Source organism: Rattus rattus, chromosome 1 (genome assembly GCF_011064425.1).
Source record: "Rattus rattus isolate New Zealand chromosome 1, Rrattus_CSIRO_v1, whole genome shotgun sequence".
Lineage (NCBI taxonomy): Eukaryota > Metazoa > Chordata > Mammalia > Rodentia > Muridae > Rattus > Rattus rattus.
This window is the reverse complement of record NC_046154.1, coordinates 175,242,250-175,264,421: the sequence shown is the minus strand read 5'-3', so window position 1 is coordinate 175,264,421 and position 22,172 is coordinate 175,242,250. Positions and strand designations below refer to the sequence as shown.

Here is a 22,172-nt window from a genome sequence, read left to right as displayed (position 1 = left end):
TTATATTTATAGAAACCCATTCTGAAACCACCATTGAATGAGAAGTTGTTCTGCTTAAAGTCTGTCAGAGAATATAGAATGGGCTTTTTACATAAATCAGTGGTTATTTTTAAAATTAATTATAAAAGAATCATCTTAAATATCAAGAATGCAAATGTTTGTTTGAAAAACAAAACTAAGTAACAGGTTATTCCCATATCCACTTAAAGTATATTACCTATGTATATGCACTTAACAACTACACAATATAAGATATTTAACATAAAATTTAATGGTGTTGTCATGTAGTCCTCAAACTTATACCCACTGATCCTAAATATACAGCACTTAAAATTCCTGACTTTGCTTATGAAGTGTCTTTGTTAGATTATATCACTGCTGTTTATACTCTACTAGGCATTTCATACATATTATTATGTGTCTGATTTTTTTAAATTTAGAAAATCAAACTACTACACAAAGTCTTAAATAGAAGCAATGCGCTTTTCTATTACCGAGAGAGAGAGAGAGAGAGAGAGAGAGAGAGAGAGAGAGAGAGAGAGAGAGAGAGAGAGAGTGTTCTTGTGTGTGTGACTCTGGGGAGTGTCTGCAGGTGGAGAACAAATATTGAGTGTCTTTCTCAATCATTCTCCAATCATTTTATTTTCTGACACAGGGCCTGTCTGTCACTGAAGCCAGAGCTTGCAGATACAGCTAGGCTGGCCAAGCATTAAGTCCTAGGGATCTTCCTTTCTCTGCCTGTCCAGGTTAAACATCAAAGGCCTTCCCATCATGCCTGCATTTTACGTGGGTACCAAGTAGCCAAGCTTGGGTTCTCCTGTTTACATGGTGGGGCTTGACTGAATGAGCAATCTCCCTAGACCTCATTTAATGGTTTTTTTAAATGAAATGCAAAAACATGACAGTATGCACGCCAATGGAGTACCTAATAGTGTTATGCTTAAATCAAGCTAGACATATCTCCTTATTTACATTTGCTCTCTGCTACAAACTTTCAAAGAATCATTTCTTCCAACTTTTTGAAATGTACAGAATAAGGCGTTATCAATAATCAAGTATTGTGCAGAGATCTTTGTTCCAATTACGACTACTTTAGAAAGGTCCCAGGTAAGAGCTCTCTCTGTTCACATTTCTGTAACACATTATCACCTATTCTTTTCAACCACATCTAATCTGTCATTACTACTACTGTTGGCATTTTAAAAGAACAACCCGTAAACAGAATCGTAAAGGTCATTCTTCCACATTATACTGGTATAGATGTCCATACAGAATAGTCATCTCATCATTCTTCAACTGCATCAGGCTTCAACTGATTAGGAGTGTAGTAACATGGAAACCTAAAAATGTTTTGTTTAACTTTCCAGAACCAACTTAAAGTTTTCCCTGATCTGTCCAATGATTTCATCTTTTAGTCAACCAACACCTCACTTAGAATTATCTTAAAGTAATGTTGAGCTTATAACAGTTTAAATGCATTCCTAAATTAGAGGCAAATTCCAAAGGGTATGTAAAGTTTTAAAAGGAAAAAAAATCCACCATAGAAGAGATATTAGATCAGAATAATATGTAGGAAGATAGAAAAATCAAAGAGGAGAAGAAATTTTATAACAAGACATACTGTTTTGTAAATATCCTGTAAATATTTACACTTTACAATAAATTAGTATTGTGTTAATTTTTAAGGTTTATACCACTTCGCCTTTCTCTATTACTTCAAAGTCTGAATGAATCTGTGAAAGGTCATTAGACTCCAAAGCTGTTGAGTGGAAATATGACAAATTCAACTGTTTTACACAAACCTTAATCTGGCCTTCTAAGTCTTCTGCTTTTTGTTCTAGAGAGAGGTGCTTCTCCTTGTAATCCTTGAGATGGCTTTCCAGCTGAGTGCAATGCTCCTGCTTCTCCTGAAACTTTGCAGTGACCTGATCCAGCTGGGCACTGACCTTATTTAACTCCTGCAGAAAAACACAATTGAAGAAACATTGTAGCACCCCAATATTCAGTAAAACTGAAAATTATAGTTTTATATAGGAAAATATCTATATAAGCCTTCAGACACATTCAATGACTTGATCAGCCATTTTCTTTATTATATACTAACAAAAAAAATTAAGTTGTACATAATGTGTCAGATACCAAGCTAATTTGTGTAACAGTTAAAGAACTTAAAATAGTTTAGATTTATTATTTTATGCATGCGTGTTGTGTGGAGTTCAGAAGAGGGTATCAAATCTACAGAAACTGTAGTTACAGACAGTTGTGAGCTGCCATGTGGGCACTGGGAACTGAACCCAGGTCCTCTACAAGAGCAACGAGTGCTCTTAGCCACTAAGCCAACCCTTCAGCCCTAAACAGCTGACTCAAACCCTGGCCCTCATACATGCTAGGTAAACACTATGCCACTGAGCCCAGCCAGTTAACAAGGTTTTAATAATTTTCTAGAAATATTATCTAAAAGCTAAAAACATATCAGATAAGTAAGAGAAGTACCCGCTATAATGTAGTTGAATGTTTTCACCTTTCAAAGCACTATTTAAATTATATTCTAGAAATACTGAGTTGTTAACATCCACAGCACTGCTTACGTCACTACAACATCCAGTTTTACAGAGAGAATACAACAGAAATTACTAGTAAGTCTGCCATCCATGGGATTTCAGTGTCAGTGTTTCGATAACTTTCCTTCTAGTCTTCTCTGCAGATTAATTTCTCTCCTACTTGTTTTATGTTCTGATGTTAACAGGCTGAGGTGGTAGCTCTGTAGGATACAGCATTCTTAGAATGTGTGAGGCCCTGGATTCCATCTCCAGCACTACAGTAAATAATATAAAAATAGGATCCTACTTGCATATATTTTATTTTCAATTTCTTTATTTTTATCACAATGATTTACCATAACACTTTCTAGTAGTCCTCTGGATTGTATGCAACTGCATAAATTCCCATCTGATAGGTATGGCTCATTTTTTTAGCCATTCAACTTATTACTAATCTATTTTAAATTCTTAGATCAAATACAATCTTCATAGTTATTATTCCCTTAGCATAAAACATTGTAAAATATTGGAGATTCTAAATTGTTTTTAATTATTTTATTTTTAATTGGCAAAGAAATAGTTTCATTATGGCATTTTCTTAAATACTTTGTTTTGATCATCCTCCAAGACTCTTGCCCCCCCCGTTTCTAACCCAATTCTTAAAACATACACACATGCAGAAATATATAGAGTATAGAGAGAGGCCCCCCACACGCACGCGCGCGCGCACACATACACACACAGCTCCCTCTACAGTGACATATGTATCTCAATATTGTCTCAATTTGTAACTGATTCTTTTTTTTTTTAATTTTTATTTATTTCATGTATATGAGTACACTATTGTCATCTTCAGACACACCAGAAGAGGGCAGCAGATCTCATTACAGATGGCTGTGAGCCACCATGTGGTTGCTGAGAATTGAACTCAGGACCTCTGGAAGAGCAGTCAGTGCTCTTAACTGCTGAGCTGTCTCTCCAGCCCTTGTAATCGATTCTTAAGGAACTTGAATGCTTTTGGGTAGTTTTATATTTGTATACAAATGGAGTCTTTTTTATATATGAAATGCTTGGAACTAGAAAATTTGAAACTTCAGGTTTTGTAATATAGAGTTCACAGGTTAATAACCCTTAATCAGAATCTTAAGACTCCATGTGCTCCAAATCCATCATTTGTTGCTCAAAAAGGTTTGTAATAGGGGTATTTTCGAGGTCAGATCTAATGGTCAGCTGAATTTTCTTAGAGGCTCACTTCCTTCCTTTTTTTTTTGTTTTTTGTTTTTTGTTTTTTCTGGAGCTGAGAACCGAACCCAGGGCCTTGCGCTTGCTAGGCAAGTGCTCTACCACTGAGCTAAATCCCCAACCCCTCACTTCCTTCTTACAATGTTGTAAATAACAAGGATATTAACAAATTCTCATCAAACAAATGCTAGAAATTGTTTATTTCTTTTTTTTATGTTTGCTCAAGAATTGTTAGTAATCTTTAGACAGATAAAGAGTGTACCTTTACATGGTTGTTCCTGTAAAGATTTTCACATTCTCATTTCCAACTCTGATCACATGCTTAGCAAAACGCTTTTCCAGATGTAAGTAACACACGAGTACCATGACCACTTACATATGATTTCATGTGTATGAAGGAAAATGTCAGTGTTGCACACACCAACCACAACATTACCAGGTTCCCTACCTGTTGTTTATCTTGTAGTGCATTTTGAGCTGTGTCCAAATGATTTTGAAGATCAGCTCTTTGAGCAGTTTTTGCTGCTTCTGCTGATAGTAATAATTCAGTTTTGGCTTTAATCTGTAAAAAAAAATTTACGAATGTTTTAATTCTATATTTTATTGTTGACCTTCCCTTTCTTAAGGCATTGATTTTTGTCACAAAACTATTAAAAATTAGGTCCATTAGTAGGAAGTAAGAATTGAAACACTAGAAAAATGCATATGTGAAATCTCCTAGGTAGACGTGGGTAAGGGAGAAGAAGAATCCTAGTGATGGCCAGATGGTAGCAGAGAGCTGTCCCCATGACACCAGGCCACAGTGGTCGGCCCCTTTGAGAAGGAAATGGGTCCAGAAGTCGGGACTCAGTCTGTGATCCAAGCATGCCAGAGGCAAAGGCGAAAGGATTTTGAGTTCTAGTGTAGCCTGTTACATGCTTAGACCCTGTCTTAAAAAGGCGAATAACTCGTCCATGTGTTTTTCTGCAGAAGGCCACTGTGGTTTTCAGAAAGACACATGCAAAGTCTACCAGTATCACCATATCAAACTGAACTATGCCATTGAAAGTGATGGCTCCAAAGATCAAGGTACAGTATGGTACAGTATGGAGTCCAAACAATAACACCAACTAGAAGTATGGTTAAAACTCACTCTTTCCAGATAACTTCTCATGTAAAGAGTTTTACTTTTGATGATCATGAAAAGTCAAGAAATTACACATTTAAAACCTCAGGCTTCCTACAATATACTTTGAACTAGAATCAAATTAGTTAAAAGTTATGCTCTCTTTATCAAAAGAAATAAGCATTGAAATAAGTTTAGCACAACTCACCTCTAATAAGAAAAGCACAAAATAGAAAAAATATAAATGTATTTGAAATTAAAATGTTTTTAGCAGAGTTAAAATGATACCCATTTATCTAAGTGAACACGAAAGATGTAAACTATCCATAAGGGTAATTTTAAGCAGAAAAAAAACCCTCTAAATAATTATTTCTCAGTAACTCAATACTTAGAAATAATGTTGGATAGGGTATATCTCTATACTGAGTTCAAACTGAGAACTAAAGAAAGTTACACTTTAAATAACGTTCACTGACAAATATGTGTCAGACTGTGAAGAACTCATTTTTGTGAATCAGCTTCATTTACATATAGCAGTTCATCTGTCTGATGAACTAAAAAAATCATGAACTGCTTCAAAATATATGTGACATATTTTCCAAAGTCATGTAATGCGTGACGATTTAAGGGAATGGAGGAATGGCGCCACTGTCATCTCAGAGGGTCCAATGGGAGATGTGAGGAAGCCCCATCTCCAGGCCCTTTACACTTGTGGAGAGCAGAAATCTGGCTGCAGTCCACACTGTTGGAACTTGGCCATTAAAGCCCTGCTACAGTGAGCACTGACAGGCTTGTGAGGTCCTCACGGACACTGCGTGTGCTAACTTACCGTCATACTGTGCTGACCATCCTACCAGGAAGCACCTTGGAAGTAGGAATCAAAGTTACATTACAGAAATCACCTGTCCACAGGGAGGAAGAACAAACATATCTGTGGACACAGAAAACCTCAAGAAGCTACATAATTCAATTTGTATTCTCATTTTCCACTGAAGTGTGTACCATGTATGGTTTTAAATGGTGTGTAATGCATACAAACTCTGCACAGCATATTACCTGTATGTCAAGCTGGGAAACCTTCTCCTTGCTTTCATTTAACTGACTGCTTAGTTCACTGACACTGGTTTCTAGAGAAAGAACACGGTCTTGTGCAGCTCGAAGATGTGCCTTCTGCTCCTGTACCTGGTCATGCAAGTTCTCCTCGGCTTGTTTATGGCTTTCCGACTGATTCTTCAGCTTCTCCATCAGTTGAGTTAGCTAGTACACATGCAAGAGTCTAATTACGAAGTTTGCAAATCACGACAAAAATGAAGACACTCAAATCAAATTACCATCAGAATTATGAACTGCCCTATAACACGTAATTTTGAAGTTTTTCAAATAAAAATATTCAAACCTTTCCTAATAAGTCAGTATAATAGCCCAAATCCTGAGAACATCAAATTCAGATATATATTATTATTATTTTTAAATCATCTCCATTCAACTAGAATTTATATGCAACAAAATTCACCTACCTTAGTCTAAAATGTGAGAAGTGATAAGGTGGACGCTGGGTTAACTATTGATACACTAAGGTAGGGAGTGCTTCTATTGCACACAGCCATTTTCACATGGGCCTTGTGGTCACCCTCGCTTCCCAGCACTCGCACTGAGCTGATGGCAAAGGGTCCCTTGCACACTGTAGGCAGCTCTACGGTGTCAGACGAATTATACTGTTTTCAGCTTCATTTTTAATTTGAATGTTATATTTTCAGAAGCATACATTTTTAAATTTTAGATGCAATCTAATTCATCTGATATTTCTTTTCATGTACATGGGAGGTTTTTTAACCTACAGATACATTTTAATAAGTCATCCTCCGATGCTCATTACAGTCCCCCAGCCTGTGAGCCGCTGCCCCGTGGAGGCATGGTTCTGTCTCCTTCTGCTTCATTTGGAATGGTTTCAACTCTTCTGCTTTTATGTTCACTGCTCCCTTTCCCACTGTTAGTTTTCTGTTCTTCCCATTTTGTCTTCAGCAGTTCTCCATGGATGTTCTGCCCATTAAAATAGATAGTCCATGCCCACTTCTCTTCCCACTACTATGCTTTGTCCTTCACGCCCACAGGCACTAAGGGGTATTGTGAAGTACAGATCTGATGAGGTCGTTGTCTTTTGTTTCAGAGCCTGTCTCCACCAAGTCTGTTTGGTTGTGTTGTGGTTGTTGTTTTTGTTTTTGTTTGAAATGCAATGCTAATTTTATTAGAGTTTAAGGAAAAAAAATACAAGTCAGGTGAAAATCTCAGCAAGCACCAGAAGATAAAAGTCACTCATGAGCAGAGACAGCTTCTCAGCGAAGAAAGCAGTACTTCACGAGAGGAAGTGTGCTGAGGAGAGAACCCCAAATCCACCACCGAGTGATTTTCCCACTGGTTATGGGCTCCACTTTTCCGCTGCTCCATCTGTGCAGCACTCTTTGGTCATCTATTGTGACTTCTCTGAATCATGCTGTCCTCCCCTGAGAACGCTGTGTTCCAGCGGTAGATACTGTATGTGTGGCCTCTCTGGGTCCTGTGTCAAGAGTCATCTTACTTTCTGTTAGAGGCACGTGGGAACACTTATATTATACTTCCTTCTCAGCAAGGTTTATATGACATGGTGCTCTCATGAGAGCATCAGTCAATCAGCCAGGCCCTTCATCTCTGCTGGGTGTGCTTGAACATCTCATGAGCTCCAGCTCACTTCATGAGTACAAAACTTAGACTTCCACCAAAGACCCAGGCAGACCCCTAAGGAGATTTTTGGTGCTTTTGTGTATAATGCTAATTCCTACCTGACATGGATCCTTGCAAACTCAAGCTACCTTAGCCTCTATGCAGTTCCCTCAACCTACACTCGTCAGTTCACTGCTTTCCTTGGGTTCTCCTGTCCTACATGGCAGCCTGGAAGGACATGTGTGACTCAGAAGTCAGAAGAGTAAAGGTCTCCCTCCGGCCTGGTTTCTTTTCCCTCAGAGGTCACAGCCCTGTGCTTTGCCTGTTGGTTACTGTTGCTGAGAGTGCCTTTATCACTGCCCCCCTTTCCTGTGGTTCATGGAAGGACGTCTAAACAGGAATCAGTTACACCAGGTGACCACGATCAGAGGGACATTGGTTTGTTTTAACTCATTCATTTAAACGTGTGGATTTCTTAATCATATTTTTAAAAATTATTGTTTATTATTGTTGTGTATGGGTATGGATACTGTGGGTATGTACATATATTTTCTGATAATATTTCTGTAATAAACAGTGTCACATTGTAGACAACTTAACAATGTTTCATAAAAATTACGCTAATAAAATCCTCCCAAAAATTCTTCAAGACCAACTTGAGCTAATCATGGCAGTATTTACCAACGGAGGCAGAGGCAGAGAAATCAGGTGCAAGATACGCTTGATCTACATAGCAAGTTCCATGACAACTGGAAACACAATAATCAGTCCCTCTCTCAACAAGCAAACAAAAACAAATAAAATGACTTATACAGCCAGACAAAGTGGCATGCAGGAGGGAAAAGCAGGAGAAAACTGAGCTGGAGGCCAGCTGAGGTTGCAGATGAGACCCCAGTCTTAAAACAAAAACGGGAACTAAGCAAAAAACTAAACAGGACACAAGGCAGAAATTCATGTTACACTCTATCTTCCCAATTACAACACCAGTATAACCTCCTATTACCTAATTTTTCCAAAACAGCAGCTATAAAATATTTTCAGTTATTTATTTGCCTATTTTTAACAAAATATCACTGTATATCCCTAACTGGCATGAAACTTGATACATAGACCAGCCTGACCTTGAACTCACAAAGTCCTTCCTGCCTCTGCCTCCCAATTGCTAGAACTAAATGTGTACCACTGCACCCAGCCTCAGTTAAGATTTTTGTATATTTCTTTTAAACTGTTTATACATTTTGGAATAATAATTTATTAAAACTACTAGGAAGCTATATATTATCCCAAGACAATACATTATCAAAATATGAATAACTGTTGAATTGTAAATGTTACACAATACTCAGTAATAGCTAGATACTCATTTCTTTTTTTTAACATCACAAAATGCCAGGAGGCAATTATGTATCATCAGTCACACCCTACTTTTCCAGTGAGTTGGGGACAGTGATTTATCTGTTGTCATATAGGTAATAAGTTACTTCCTAGGACATGAACTGCACACATCTTTTATGAAAGCATTTACAGGCCTTCAATACATAATGACCTACCTTGATGATAAATGTATGACATAAAAAAATAACATTTTAAAACAAGTAAGAAAAGTCAGAATCACGAATTACTTTTGATGGAACATTTAATATAATGTAGACTTAAGTAAAGTGTAGAACTATAACAGTTTACAAACATACTTGCTGCTGTAGTGCGTGGTTTTTCTCTTGCAACTGGTTAAGGACAGCAGTCTCTCCTTCACCGGCTTGGATTTTTGCATAAAGGTCTTCTCTTTCCTTTTCTAGTAAGGAAATATTTTCTTTACTCTTCTGTAGTAAGGCTTCAAGGTTCTGGATCTTTTGGTCCTTATCTCCAATCTGACGTAACACTTGTTCCAAATCATTCTATAAAGAATTAAAATTAGTATTTTAAGAATGGAAAATTTAAAAAGTTATTCCTTAAACATGAAATGACTAATGGTAAATTTAGTTGTTCAAAGAAGAGTAGTCAAAGGTGGTGAGAGTTCCTACTGGTAGGAGCAATTTAAAAAAACTACATTTTCTTGTAGCAAATTAATTAAAACTACATATTTAATAAAACAAGACATTTACCAATATGAATTTAGCAAAACTACCCTTTTCCTAATACCTGACTTTATTCCCTACATTTCTGGCCCTTTTCAGACACATGGGACTCACTCAGTGACAACCCCAGCACACTCCTACCTCAGAGCCTTTGCACTAACGACCATGGCCTTAAATGATTAAATGATTCCTAACACCCAAATGATCCCCTCTCTCCTCTGCAAACGTTTGCCCAAATGTCACCTTCTAGACCGAGCAGCCCTGACCATTACATTTCCAACTATAGCCTTTTGCAACAGTCTATAGACTGGTTTCTCTACTGCATTGCGTCAGCCCCGCACACTACAGCTTACTTATTTCTCTCATGTTTACTTAACTCCTTCTACCTCCCACTACAACATATGCTACAGAATATGAATACATTATCTTTCTTATTTACTGGTATACATCCAAGACACATAGCACAGATGCTCTGAAATAAACACTGAATGAAAACAACCAGTGTGGCTAGGTGTGGTGGCACACACCTTTGGTCCCAGCCTCAGGACACAGAGGTAGGTGGATCTCTGAGTTCCAGGCCAGCCTGGTCTACCCAGTACCAGGACAGCCAGGGGTACACAGAGAAACCCTGTTTTAAACTGGCCCTCTACCCCTCCAAATCACTGCACTCTCACATCACACATGTACACTTAGGCAATATACTCAGTAGGACTCTTTGCAATCAGCAAAGCCCTCTTCTTCCTAAACATTACAGAGTATCCTGCATGACATCTACTTTCTACCCAAAGTCCAGCCCAGCTTTACAAGTAGGCCATGCAGTGTTAGCGGCAAGTAGGCACCAGCGTCTTGAATGATTTAAAAGTCCATCATTTTCTCATTCCTCTAAGCTTCAGTCATGTAGAGTCGCATCACCTACTTGCTCTCAGCTTTTGCTCCTACCACCAAGAACCCCTCTCACCACCTTTGACTACTCTTCTGGAATCCAAGTTCCAGGGTAAAGCTTTCTGCAGAAGTCTCCACTGAAATCTGGTTTTCCCTGTGCAGATCCCATTTACCCATCTCCCTAACCATCCTGTCAGACTGGTCCTGTAAGCAGGCCCAGGGGGCTGCCTTCCCTGATTTTGTCACTGCCATCCTCCTCGTAGACAAGCCTGTGCTGGTTCAGAAGTATACTGTTCTCATACTCATATCCTCTACAGTTTACTACTATCTGTAATTCCCTGAATTCATTCAAGAATTGAAACCTGATATAGTCTTTGCCTTTATCTCAATTTCTGCAAACTTCCTACAAAATATAAAACACAGACAAAATTAACAGCACATCCTCAATGTTCGCATCACCTTAATTCCTGGCCAGAACTCATTCTATACTGCAATCACTCACACACAGGATTTTGTAATAGTCTGAATCATGAGAACTAAAAAGTATGTCTGTCTTAATCAGTGACCACAACTTCCTATCTTCTGATTTCATGACCTCATCTTCAATGCCTGTCACTTCAGTTTCCTTCTAGCTGATTCATATTTGCCTAGCTTTTCTTTCTAAACCTCAAACTATTCTTGCAGACACATCCTTCATTTCCTGTCACCTCAAAATATCCCAGACAACCACCCTACAAAATACCCACTCCAGATCCCTACTGCAGTCTCTTTCTTCACTCCGTAACTCTGAACATTGTTAGAATAAAAGCACAAATCTCCACAGAATGTCTGAGCTCCACTCTCCACTAAATACTCAGAATCTCAGTCATCCTAACACTCAGTAACTACTGGGAGCTTCGGCATTCCCTGCCTGGCTAATCCTGACCTATTATTACCGATAATCACACCCTGAGCTGTGAGGTTTTTTTCATAAGTTACCTACCATGACTTTCCACTCTTTCCTATTGCACTGTGTCTGTGCCCATATTCATCTCCTCTGTCTGAATGTGGCCCATGTCACTTCCTTCTTTTTTAAAATAATTTTATTTTCTTGGATATTTTATGTATTTACATTTCAAATGTCATCCCCTTCCCCCCCATACCCCCTCTGCCTTCTTCTATGAGGATGTTCCCACTCCCACCCACCCACTCACCCACTCCCACCCACCCACTCCCACCTCAACGCCCTGGCATTACCCTACATTGGGGAAACAAGCCTTCACAGGAGCAAGGGCTTTTCCTCCTATTGATGCTAGACAATGCCATCCTCTGCTATATATGTGGCCACAGTCATGGGTCCCTCTATGTGTACTCATTGGTTGGTGGTTTATTCCCTGGGAGCTCTGGTGGGGTCTGATTGGTTGATATTGTTGTTTTTCCTATGGGGTTGCAAACCCCTTCTGCTCCTTCAGTCTTTTGTCTAACTCCTCCATTGGGGTCCCCTTGTTCAGTCCAATGGTTAGCTGCAAGCATCCTCATCTGTATCAGTAGGCCTCTGACAGAGCCTCTCAGGGAACACCCATATTTGGCTCCTGTCAGCAAGCACTTCTTGGCATCAGTAATAGTGATTGCGTTTAGTGGCTGCATATGGGATGAATCTCCAGGTGGGGCAGTCTCTGGATGACCTTTTCTTCAGTCACTACTCTATACTTTGTCCCTGTATATCTTCCCATGAGCATTTTGTTCTCCCTTCTAAGAAGAAAGCATCCACATTTTGGTCTTCCGTCTTCTTGAGCTTCATATGGTCTGTGAATTCTTTCTTGGGTATTCTAAGCTTTTGGGCTAATATCCATTTATCAGTGAGTTCATACCATGTATATTCTTTTGTGACTGGGTTACCTGACTCAGGATGATATTTTCTAGTTCCATTTGCCTAAGAATTCCATTTAGTCATTGTTTTTAATAGCTGAGTAGTACTCCATTGTGTAAATGTACCACATATTCTGTATCCATTCCTCTGTATGAGGGACATCTGGGTTCTTTCCAGCTTCTGGCTATTGTAAATAAGGCTGCTATGAACATAGTGGAGCATGTGTCCTTGTTATATGTTGGGGCATCTTTTGGGTGTATGTCCATGAGTGATATAGCTGGGTCCTCAGGTAGTACTATGTTCCATTTTCTGAGGAACCTCCAGACTGATTTCCAGAGTAGTTGTACCAGCCTGCAATCCCACCAACAATGGAGGAGTGTTCCTCTTTCTCCACATCCTCGCCAGCATCTACAGTCACATGAGTTTTTTATCTTAGCCGTTCTGACCGGTGTGAGGTAGAATTTCAGGGTTGTTTTGATTTGCATTTCCTTCATGACTAAAGATGTTGAACATTTCTTTAGGTGCTTCTCAGCCATTTGATATTCCTCAGCTGAGAATTCTTTGTTTAGCTCTGTACCCAGGTTTTTAACAGGATTATTTGAATCTCTGGAGTCTAACTTCTTGAGTTCTTTATATATACTAGATATTAGCTCTCTATCAAATGTAGGATTGGTAAAGATCTTTTCCCAATCTGTTGGTTGCTGTTTTGTCCTAATCACAGTGTCCTTTGCCTTATAGAAGCTTTGCAGTTTTATGAGGTCCCACTTGTGAATTCTTGATCTTAGAGCATAAGGTGTTCTGTTCAGGAAATTTTCCCCTGTGCCTATGTGTTCGAGGCTCTTAACCACTTTCTCTTCTATTAGTTTCAGTGTATCTGGTTTTATGTGGAGGTCTTTGATTCAATTACTTGAGATTTGTACAAGGAGATAAGAATGGGTCAATCTGCAATCTTTTACATGCTGACCTCCAGTTCAACCAGCACCATTTGTTGAAAAGGCTGTCTTTCTTCCATTGGATAGTTTTAGCTCTTTTTTCAAAGATCAAGTGACCGTAGGTGTGTGGGTTCACTTCTGGGTCTTCAATTCAATTCCACTGATCTACCTGCCCGTCTCTACCAATACCATGTAGCTTTTATCATGAATGTTCTATAATACAGTTTGAGGTCAGGCATGGTAATTCCCCTAGAAGTTCTTTTATTTTTTAGAATAGTTTTCCCTATCCTGGGTTTTTTGTTATTCCAAATGAATCTGCAAATTGCTATTTCTAATTCTATGAAGAATTGAGTTGGCATTTTGATGGGGATTGCATTGAATCTGTAGATTACTTTCGGCAAGATGGCCATTTTGACCTGCCATCTTTAACCCTGCCAATCTGTGAGCATGGGAGGTCTTTCCATCTTCTGAGGTCTTCTTCCACTTCTTTCTTCAGAGACTTGAAGGTCTTGTCAACAGACACATCTTTCACTTGCTTGGTTAGAGTCACACCGAGGTATTGTATGTTATTTGTGGCTATTGTGAAGGGTGCCATTCCCCTAATTTCTTTCTCAGACTGTTTATCCTTTGAGTCGAGGAAGGCTAATGATTTGTTTGAGTTAATTCTATATCCAGCCACTCTGGATAAGCCCAGATATACTCCCCTCTGTGTGAGGTGTCATAGCGTCTTATCGTCTGATTCCTTTAGAACTTCTCTTCCAGCATGTTTTTAAGCTTATGAAGCTGTTGATTAGGTTGTTAACAATTAGAACACCAGTCTGTGAGGAACATGCTGTTCGTCAGGGAGCACTGAGACGGCAGGTAGCCCTGCAGCTGAGGAACAGCTTTCATCTTTGGCAAAATCTGTGAGTCCGCAGCTTTCTGATCAGCCTTTCGCTGCCCTGTAAGCTCCTATTTCTCCTTCTCTGTGTGGAAGGTCTCGCCCTCCTGATGCCTGGGCTTGCGCAGAGGCTTCTTGAAGTAAGCGTCAGTCAGGTGTTTGGGGATTTTAACCTCGCTGATATCAACTTTTGTAGAGGTGGCGATGACAAACTTCTAGTGTGTTCTGCGCAGAGGAACTCTGTTGAGGGCAAGAGGTCCAGTCCCAAGTAGCAAGCCACTGCCCAGGTGCACTGGAAAACCACTCTCTTGCCCCTGTGGCGCCCAGTGAGGATGATGAGGACAGACCCGGGAGTGGTGCTGGAGCGCAGCCTCCTCACATGCTGGCTGAAGGGCTTCTGGCCATGGCTCAGCAGCTTCTGAGGCACCTCTTCAGTAGGATAATACCTAGGCATTTTTCAAAGCCTCACCACACGGGTGTCACCATTCTTGTCCCCACCAACTGTTTTTGTGACAGTAACAAAGACCTTTTTCTTCTTCTTCTCAGCCTTGGTCTTGGCAGCTGAGTATTTCCTTTTGTACAAGGCCTTTCTGGAATACATAGCAGATCGGGAGTACCTGCCAATTCCTCTAACCAGGACAGGGTTTCGGCTGCAATGGGGCTTCCCCTTCTTGGGCTTTTTAACCTTAGGGCTACCCTTTCTGGCTGCACCAGCAAGCTGGGCACGGGAGGCAGCACCATCACCGCCAGCCTTCTTGGCCACAGGTTTCTTCTCCTCTGTATCAGGATTCTCTGCCTTTTTACCCGCCATCTTGCAAGATGGGGGAAGAGCTCAGCATTTTTTAATGACACTCTGTATCAGTCGCTGTCATGAACAAGAAACCTATTCAAATCTCTTTATATCTCAACAATACTTTGTAAACCAAATTTCCCTCTAGTTTCTACCCACTCTTCATATAATTCACATTTAAGTTACAAAAATAATTTATATTTCTTTTCCTAGCTCCCACATCTTTCATTTATATTGTTTCCTATCACTTTATTGAAATTATATTGAGCAAGGTTATGGGTTATCTTAACTGCTTATCTAACAGATATCTCCACTTGTCCACATTGTTTCTTTAGATCTGAAGCTCCAGCAAAGCCCAACAGTTGAGCTCATACTATCTTTAGTATCCTTGTCCACGCAATGCTTACCTGGAACCTACATCTCTGTCCCTACCCAGAAATACACATCCAGTGACTCAGGCGGCCATTTGTAGGAAATCTCCCATAACTTTTCCAAAACAAACTCTGTTTGGGTCGTGTAACTGCTACCTATGTTCCCACGATTAGTTTATAAGTGAGTGGAGGACTGGAATGACACTATAGTATTTGGTTTCTCAGACTTCTCCCACTTCCACGAGACTTTTCCTGTTCCCTCACCCATCGTTTTCTTACACACATTAGGAAAAAGATGAACTTATATGTACTGTGAGCAGGGAATGAGGAACTAAGCATGTTCACCTGAACCCCTCCATCTCCCAAGAGGACCATTATTTCCAGCTGTGTCTACACCTATAGAATGAATTTTGAGACACTGTGTAAGAAAACCCTCTTAGCTGTTGACCTCTACCAAAATTTCCATTCATTTCTTTCCTACCCTTAACAGTAAAATCCCAGAGTAAACTAGTTACACAATCGTGTTCTGCATATATTCTCTCTCTCTCTCTCTCTCTCTCTCTCTCTCTCTCTCTCTCTCCCCCCCCTGCCTCCAATCAGTGTTCATTGCATCTTTTTTGTCCAAATTGTTCTCACCAAGGTCAAAGACCTCCATGTTGCAAATCCAGCAAGAGTCTCAGGTTTCATTCTGTCTGGAACCCAGGCGAACTCCTGAGCCGTCTTTCCCTTTTCTCCCTCTTGCCTCCTGGTCGTGGTGTTTTGTTGCACAGTCAGACACCAAGCAACCCTGCCTAGCACTGTGACCCTCACACAGCACTGCACACGCCTCCTCCCTGGCCCTCCTCCTGTACATGACAACACTTAGATCGTTATGCATCCTGCTTATTTACCCTGGGCACTGTTTGCTCCATCACCAAGCATCCATGACAGCAGACACTGTTGTACCTTTTACTCACTACTATAAATAGATACAGAATCAGTTCCTTGGATGAGAAGAGACATAAGTAATATTGTTCACTGATTAAACACAAGAAGTGATAAATGAATCCAGGATTCTTTTTCTCTCTTTGTCTGACCCTTGTGTCATTCGTTCTTCAAACTCAAAAACAAAAGATAACTTACTGCAGAGATGACACCACAAGGATTCCTACACACACACCACTAGACTGCTTTCCTAGAGGGGAGGCCCTGTGCCTCTTCATGGTCAGTACTGAGCTGTGTCTGGCATCCAGTGCTCAGCAATATCCAATAAATCAAAGAAAGGAGGAATAAACGAGTATGAAAGGCAAGTTCATTTCAAACCTGTATCTTCTCTCATATAACAAACTAAACTTCTTTTATGTGATAGAATCTGTACTAATTTAGTCCAATCAACTATATTTTCTTTACCTATAGTTCCAGTGTTCAGGTAATGCTAAGAAGTAAAAGGTATGATCAACACATACTACATTACACTGTAGAACTACGAAATTATGAGTATAGAGGTACATGTGTGTACACATGCATGTGGAGTCCAGAAATCAACACTAGTTGTCTTCCTCCATGGCTTGTCCACTTTATCTTTGAGACATGGTCTCTGATAACCAATGACAGGCTAGGCCATCAAGACTTCCACCTCTTCAGCACTGGGATTGCAGGTGATGGCATGCTACTTTGCATGGTTGTTTATGAGGGTAGCAGGGATAGGAGCACAAGCTTCATGAGTTGCTTCATGCTCTCATAGCCAGCATTTTGCCAGCTGAACTATTTCCCCATCTTTACATCTAACCAGGCAGGCAATTTAATAAATAATTGTATCTAACAAATGTAGTGTATCTGAATACTTAATGAATTATATATAAAGCATGATTTCTGGGCTCCACATGCATGTGTACACACATGTACATCTACACTCATAATATGTATTTACAATAAATAATTTTAAAATACTTTCATTTTTACTCATAGAAATAGAAAGAATATGTTCTAACTATCAGTTACAACCCTAATGTAGGTCTGTCACTACAAAAGACTAAAGACCCTGTTGTCCTTTGGCCTAGAATATTAGAACACCCTTACCTGAGCTTCTCGGAGTTTGGCTGTAGTGCTTTGCTGAAGAGCTTGCTGTTCTTGGTGCTGTTGCTTTGATTTTTCTAATTGATGTTGCAATTCAGTGGAATTTGTTACCTTTTCCTTCAACTTAAAAAATGTAGAGTTAGTTGAGTGAGAACTTAAGACATAATGTGATTGTATTAAGTATAAATGTTTGGCATTATGTCAATTCTCACACTAGAAAAGAGAAATGACTCCAGTCATGTGGAAAATCAGCTTTAAAGCAGTCTCTCAATTTTCATTACAGAATTTTAATATCATGACTAAGAAGCTATCCTCTACCCACTAAAACTATCCTGAAAAGAAAATAAATCTTTCTTTAGACTGGTTTATCACTGAATTTTTGTATACCACTATTCTAAAGTGATTAATACACAAGTTATGTGTAACAATAACCTAAACCACAGTATCTGCATTTTTCTTACTTTTTAATGGTTATATTTATGGTATATTAGAAAAGAATCCAATATGTTACCACACTTAAGACATTACTCTTAAAGAAAAATCTATTGCTGAATTAGCAGATTTTAACCTATTTGTCTAATTCAAATAAAAGTCATAATTCAATCATAACATTTACTTTAACTACATAAGGGTGCCATCTAGCACCTACAAATTTTTCTGGGGTAATATTCAAACAAATGATTTGTAGGCCTTTCTTTTGTGGTGCTGTGAGTTGAACTTAGGGCCTGATATACACTAGGCAACCTGTATTACTGTGCTATACTACACACCCAATAGGGTAAACTATTCGAAATAAAATCCTCAAGTCGCATTTGTATGCTGCTGCTGATCCATCCCAGGTATCTGCCCATCTCGTTAGGAGGTGGCTCTTCCTTGGTAAGAAGAGCACAGCAGCCGGAGGCCCAGCCCTTCCCATGAAAGCTACAATGCAGTGTGTGCATGTCCAGGGCTACAATGCAGTGTGTGCATGTCCAGGGCTACAATGCAGTGTGTGCATGTCCAGGGCTACAATGCAGTGTGCGCATGTTCAGGGCTACAATGCAGTGTGTGCATGTCCAGGGCTACAATGCAGTGTGTGCATGTCCAGGGCTACAATGCAGTGTGTGCATGTCCAGGGCTACAATGCAGTGTGTGCATGTCCAGGGGGAACTCTGAGGAATACGATGACAGTAAAATGTGCAACTTAAAAATGGAGTGAGTACGTAGGATCTTCTAGGTGGGGAGAAATAGATGCAGCAATGTGAAATAAAAACAATTACAATTAGAGTTCTTGATGCAAAGATGAATGCATCATGTTTAAGATACTTCAAGTCTGCAGTCATCTGCTATAATCCCGTTCAGTTCCAGATGCTAGCCTACCTGCTCTTCCAGACGAGAGAGCTTGAGCTGTAAGTCAGCCACTTGCTGTTCCTTATCCATCAGCTTCTCACTTGAAAGTTGCCTCTGCTCCTTCAGCCTACCGTGAGCTTCCCCTAGTTGGCGCTCAGTCTCCAGAAGTTTGCTATGTAACTTTAAAACAGAAATGTAAGTGTGCACATATATGTAATGTAAACACGCACAGCACCACCTACCTTACTAGACTGTATTTTTCACCAGGTAACTGTATGCTATCTTTCCACTGTACGTCCCTCCACACCTTATACTACAGAACAACTTAAACTACAACTGAATTTTAACCACATAACTGATAATAAATTATGAACATATTTTGTACCTGTTTTGGTTTTCCCTTAAAAAACACAGAATACTCTGGTTGGAGAGGAGGTGACTGAGCAGTTTAAGAGCACTGGCTGCTCTGCCAAAGAATCTGGATTTGGCTTCCAGCACCCACACGGCAGCTGACAACATCTGCAACTCCAGTTTACTGCATTTGACCCCCTCTTCTGAACCCTGCAGGTATCAAGCATGCATGTGCCAGCAAAATACCCATATACAAATTAATAATACACTTTTAAAATATAAGAGACCAAGGTGAGGGATTTAAGCTATAAAATGAAACTTAAAAATTATGATATTCAAGGCATATTTAGACACATTCCTTTGAACTTCCCATGGTGATTTTTGTTAGTTTTCCATAGTTAAGAACTACCACACTTGACCTAAATTTTTTAATTATATTTTTAAAAATCATTATTGAAGGTTTTATTTCATTCGCATGGGTATTTTGCTTGCATGCATTATCTGTGCACCATGTGTGCCTGGTGCCCAGGAGGCATGAAAAGGGTAACGGATCTCCTAGAACTGGTGCTACAGTGGTCATGAGCTGCCGAGTGGATGCTGGGAATCCAACCAAGGGCCTCTGGAAGAGCAGCCAGGGTTAAAGGCTGAGCCTTCCTCCCACAACAATACTGAACTAAAGAATGGTGAACAATCTGAATTAGCTGTAACTGCTACAACCTACTCTGTACGCTGTACTAGGCACTTTCTGCTGATTAACAAATGTGTCACAACGGTGGTCTGTATGAACAGTATGGCAGTTCTCACCTGACTGACTTCCCCTTGCAGCTGCAGCCCATGCTGCTCCTTCTCTTCCCGCTGCTGCTGCAGCTGCTTGAACTCCACTTTAAGATGCTGGTGCTTGGTCTCTACTTCCCGCAGTTCTTCTTTGAGCTTCTGAGCAGCCTCTCCCTTTTCCCTGAGCTCTCCCTGGACCCTCTGTAGTGAGCCTTCGGATGCAGTCAGCCTTGCCTGAAGCTGCTGGCAATCCAGGTCCCTTTGGTGGAGGGCTGCCTGGGTGTTCTTTCTACTCACGGCCTCTTCGTTATGCCTCTCCTCTAAGTGGGTGTAATCCAGGTCTTTCTTCTGCAATTTCTCCGTCAAGGTCTGAAACATCAAGTTTAAAATTGATATTGTAATACTTTTTAATTATCCCAGTGTCTCAAACTATCTTTCGAGTAGCCAATATGACAGTGTATAAAACTCTAGGAGATACTTTAGGAAGAATTATGGCATACCAACTTATAATTTTATTATTGGCCATCATGATTAAACTGTACTAATACAAAATAGAAATTACCAAGAAAATATTGCCTTAACCTGAAAACACACACGCACGCACACACACCCTGAAATATTTGGTGGTATGTAGCATATTTATGTTTCTACTTAAGTTAAAAGTGAAAGCTACTTTTCATGCAATAAAACTATTGTGACACTAACACTCTGAGGGCCCCTCCCTGCCTTAGGCTTTCCAGTGTCCACACTGACAGCAAAGCACAGCGATGTCACCTGCCTCTCTACTGTCGGATCTGACTGTCTGCATTTTTTTCTTCCCTTTTGTATAAAGACCACTTTTTTAGAGTTACAAACTAAAATGAACTCAAATTTCTTTCTGGGTATATAAAGAAATGATCTAAAAATATTTAGCTACTTCATAATTTTACTTTACTCAAACTAGCAAAAATGACATAAAAATAATATAATCAATCACAGATCAATCAACCTGAATTCTAATGCTGGTCTCAGTACTGTTGTTTCAAGTGACATTGACTGTTTTAAAATCACATAAAATACAGACACATTTTAACTTCCCTAAGCAAAGCACACATGCTAAGAAGAAACTGTAGGCAGAACCTGGTCTGTCAGTGGACATTATTTACTCACTGCACAAGAAGAGATGGTTTTAGACATAAGGGCTATGAGACCCTCCATATCTTAAACAGATACTGTATAAGTAGAACAGATATGTTTAAAATAGCCTTTCCAAAACAGCTGAATTAATTCATCAGCAGAAACAGATTTAAAATGGCTAGAGTGTCATCTGTCACGGCCAAACCCCTTGTTGCATGCAAGAAGCCAAGTCAGTTGCCAGGGGAAGGGAAAAGAACAGAAGAAGAAGGAAAGAACAATTTTTGTTTTTACAACTTGAAAATTTAACATATGAGTCCTGTACTTACATCATTTGTTTCTATCCCACCTAGCCCAAACTCCTCCTGTGTCCTCCCCAGCCACCTTCCGAATTTATGACTTCTTCTTTGTTTTACACACAGAGAGAGAGAGAGAGAGAGAGAGAGAGAGAGAGAGAGAAGAGAGACAGACAGACAGACAGACAGACACGTACAACCTGCTGAGTTCATTTGGTGTTGCTCAGAAGCACATGTGTTATGTTTAAGGCTGACCACTGGGATTGGGCTGGCCTCTGGAGATTGGTTTCCCTCTCTCCGAAGCCATTATTGGTTGTAGCTCTTCTACTGTCATGGGGTCCTGTGAGATTCCCCACCTGTGATGGCTGTCAACTGGTGACATCATCATGCAGATCTTTCGGTGACCACACTGTTAAGATGTCATGGGTGCAGTCACTGTAATTATATAGAAGACACTACCTTGTAGATGCCCTAGTCCACAGGCTCTTACAGTCCTTCTGCCATTCTTTCATGATGCCTGAGGTGTAGGGGTTAAATGTTGTATATGTATCAATTGGGGATTGTCAAATAATAATTAAAAAATAATAAGTTAAATCAGATAAAGCTGAAAGTAAGAAAATAACAGTTTGAGGTTGTTTGGTAAGAATTAAGGAAATGTGTGTTAACAGATATAAGGAAAGGAAATAAATACAGGTAGGGGTAACAGCAAACCTTAAAACCTCAGTGGGAAAAAGCAGAGAAAAGTCTAGACACCAACACACAGTGAAGATTCTTGACCATTTCCCCAAGAAAAAGTAAGTTAAAGTGATTATTGAAAAAAAATTACAAAACAAGCAGCAACCAGAAAAGTAAGTATACAAGAAGAAGAGGGAAAGAATTCTGCTGGGCAGT

At 39.7% G+C, this 22,172-nt stretch overlaps 1 protein-coding gene and 1 pseudogene across 1 annotated transcript in view; both read right to left on the bottom strand.

Moving 5' to 3' along the window:
• Positions 1-22,172, bottom strand: part of Eea1 (early endosome antigen 1) — a 104,865-nt gene that overhangs the window by 16,983 nt on the left and 65,710 nt on the right. The window contains exons 11-17 of the mRNA XM_032911691.1: positions 19,903-20,241; positions 18,778-18,927; positions 17,422-17,541; positions 9,276-9,479; positions 5,944-6,144; positions 4,231-4,344; positions 1,803-1,958 (exon numbers count right to left, since the gene is read on the bottom strand). Of these exons, the coding sequence (XP_032767582.1) occupies positions 1,803-1,958; positions 4,231-4,344; positions 5,944-6,144; positions 9,276-9,479; positions 17,422-17,541; positions 18,778-18,927; positions 19,903-20,241 (1,284 nt within the window). The remainder of the gene's footprint in view (positions 1-1,802; positions 1,959-4,230; positions 4,345-5,943; positions 6,145-9,275; positions 9,480-17,421; positions 17,542-18,777; positions 18,928-19,902; positions 20,242-22,172) is intronic.
• Positions 13,911-15,718, bottom strand: LOC116908505 (annotated as a pseudogene).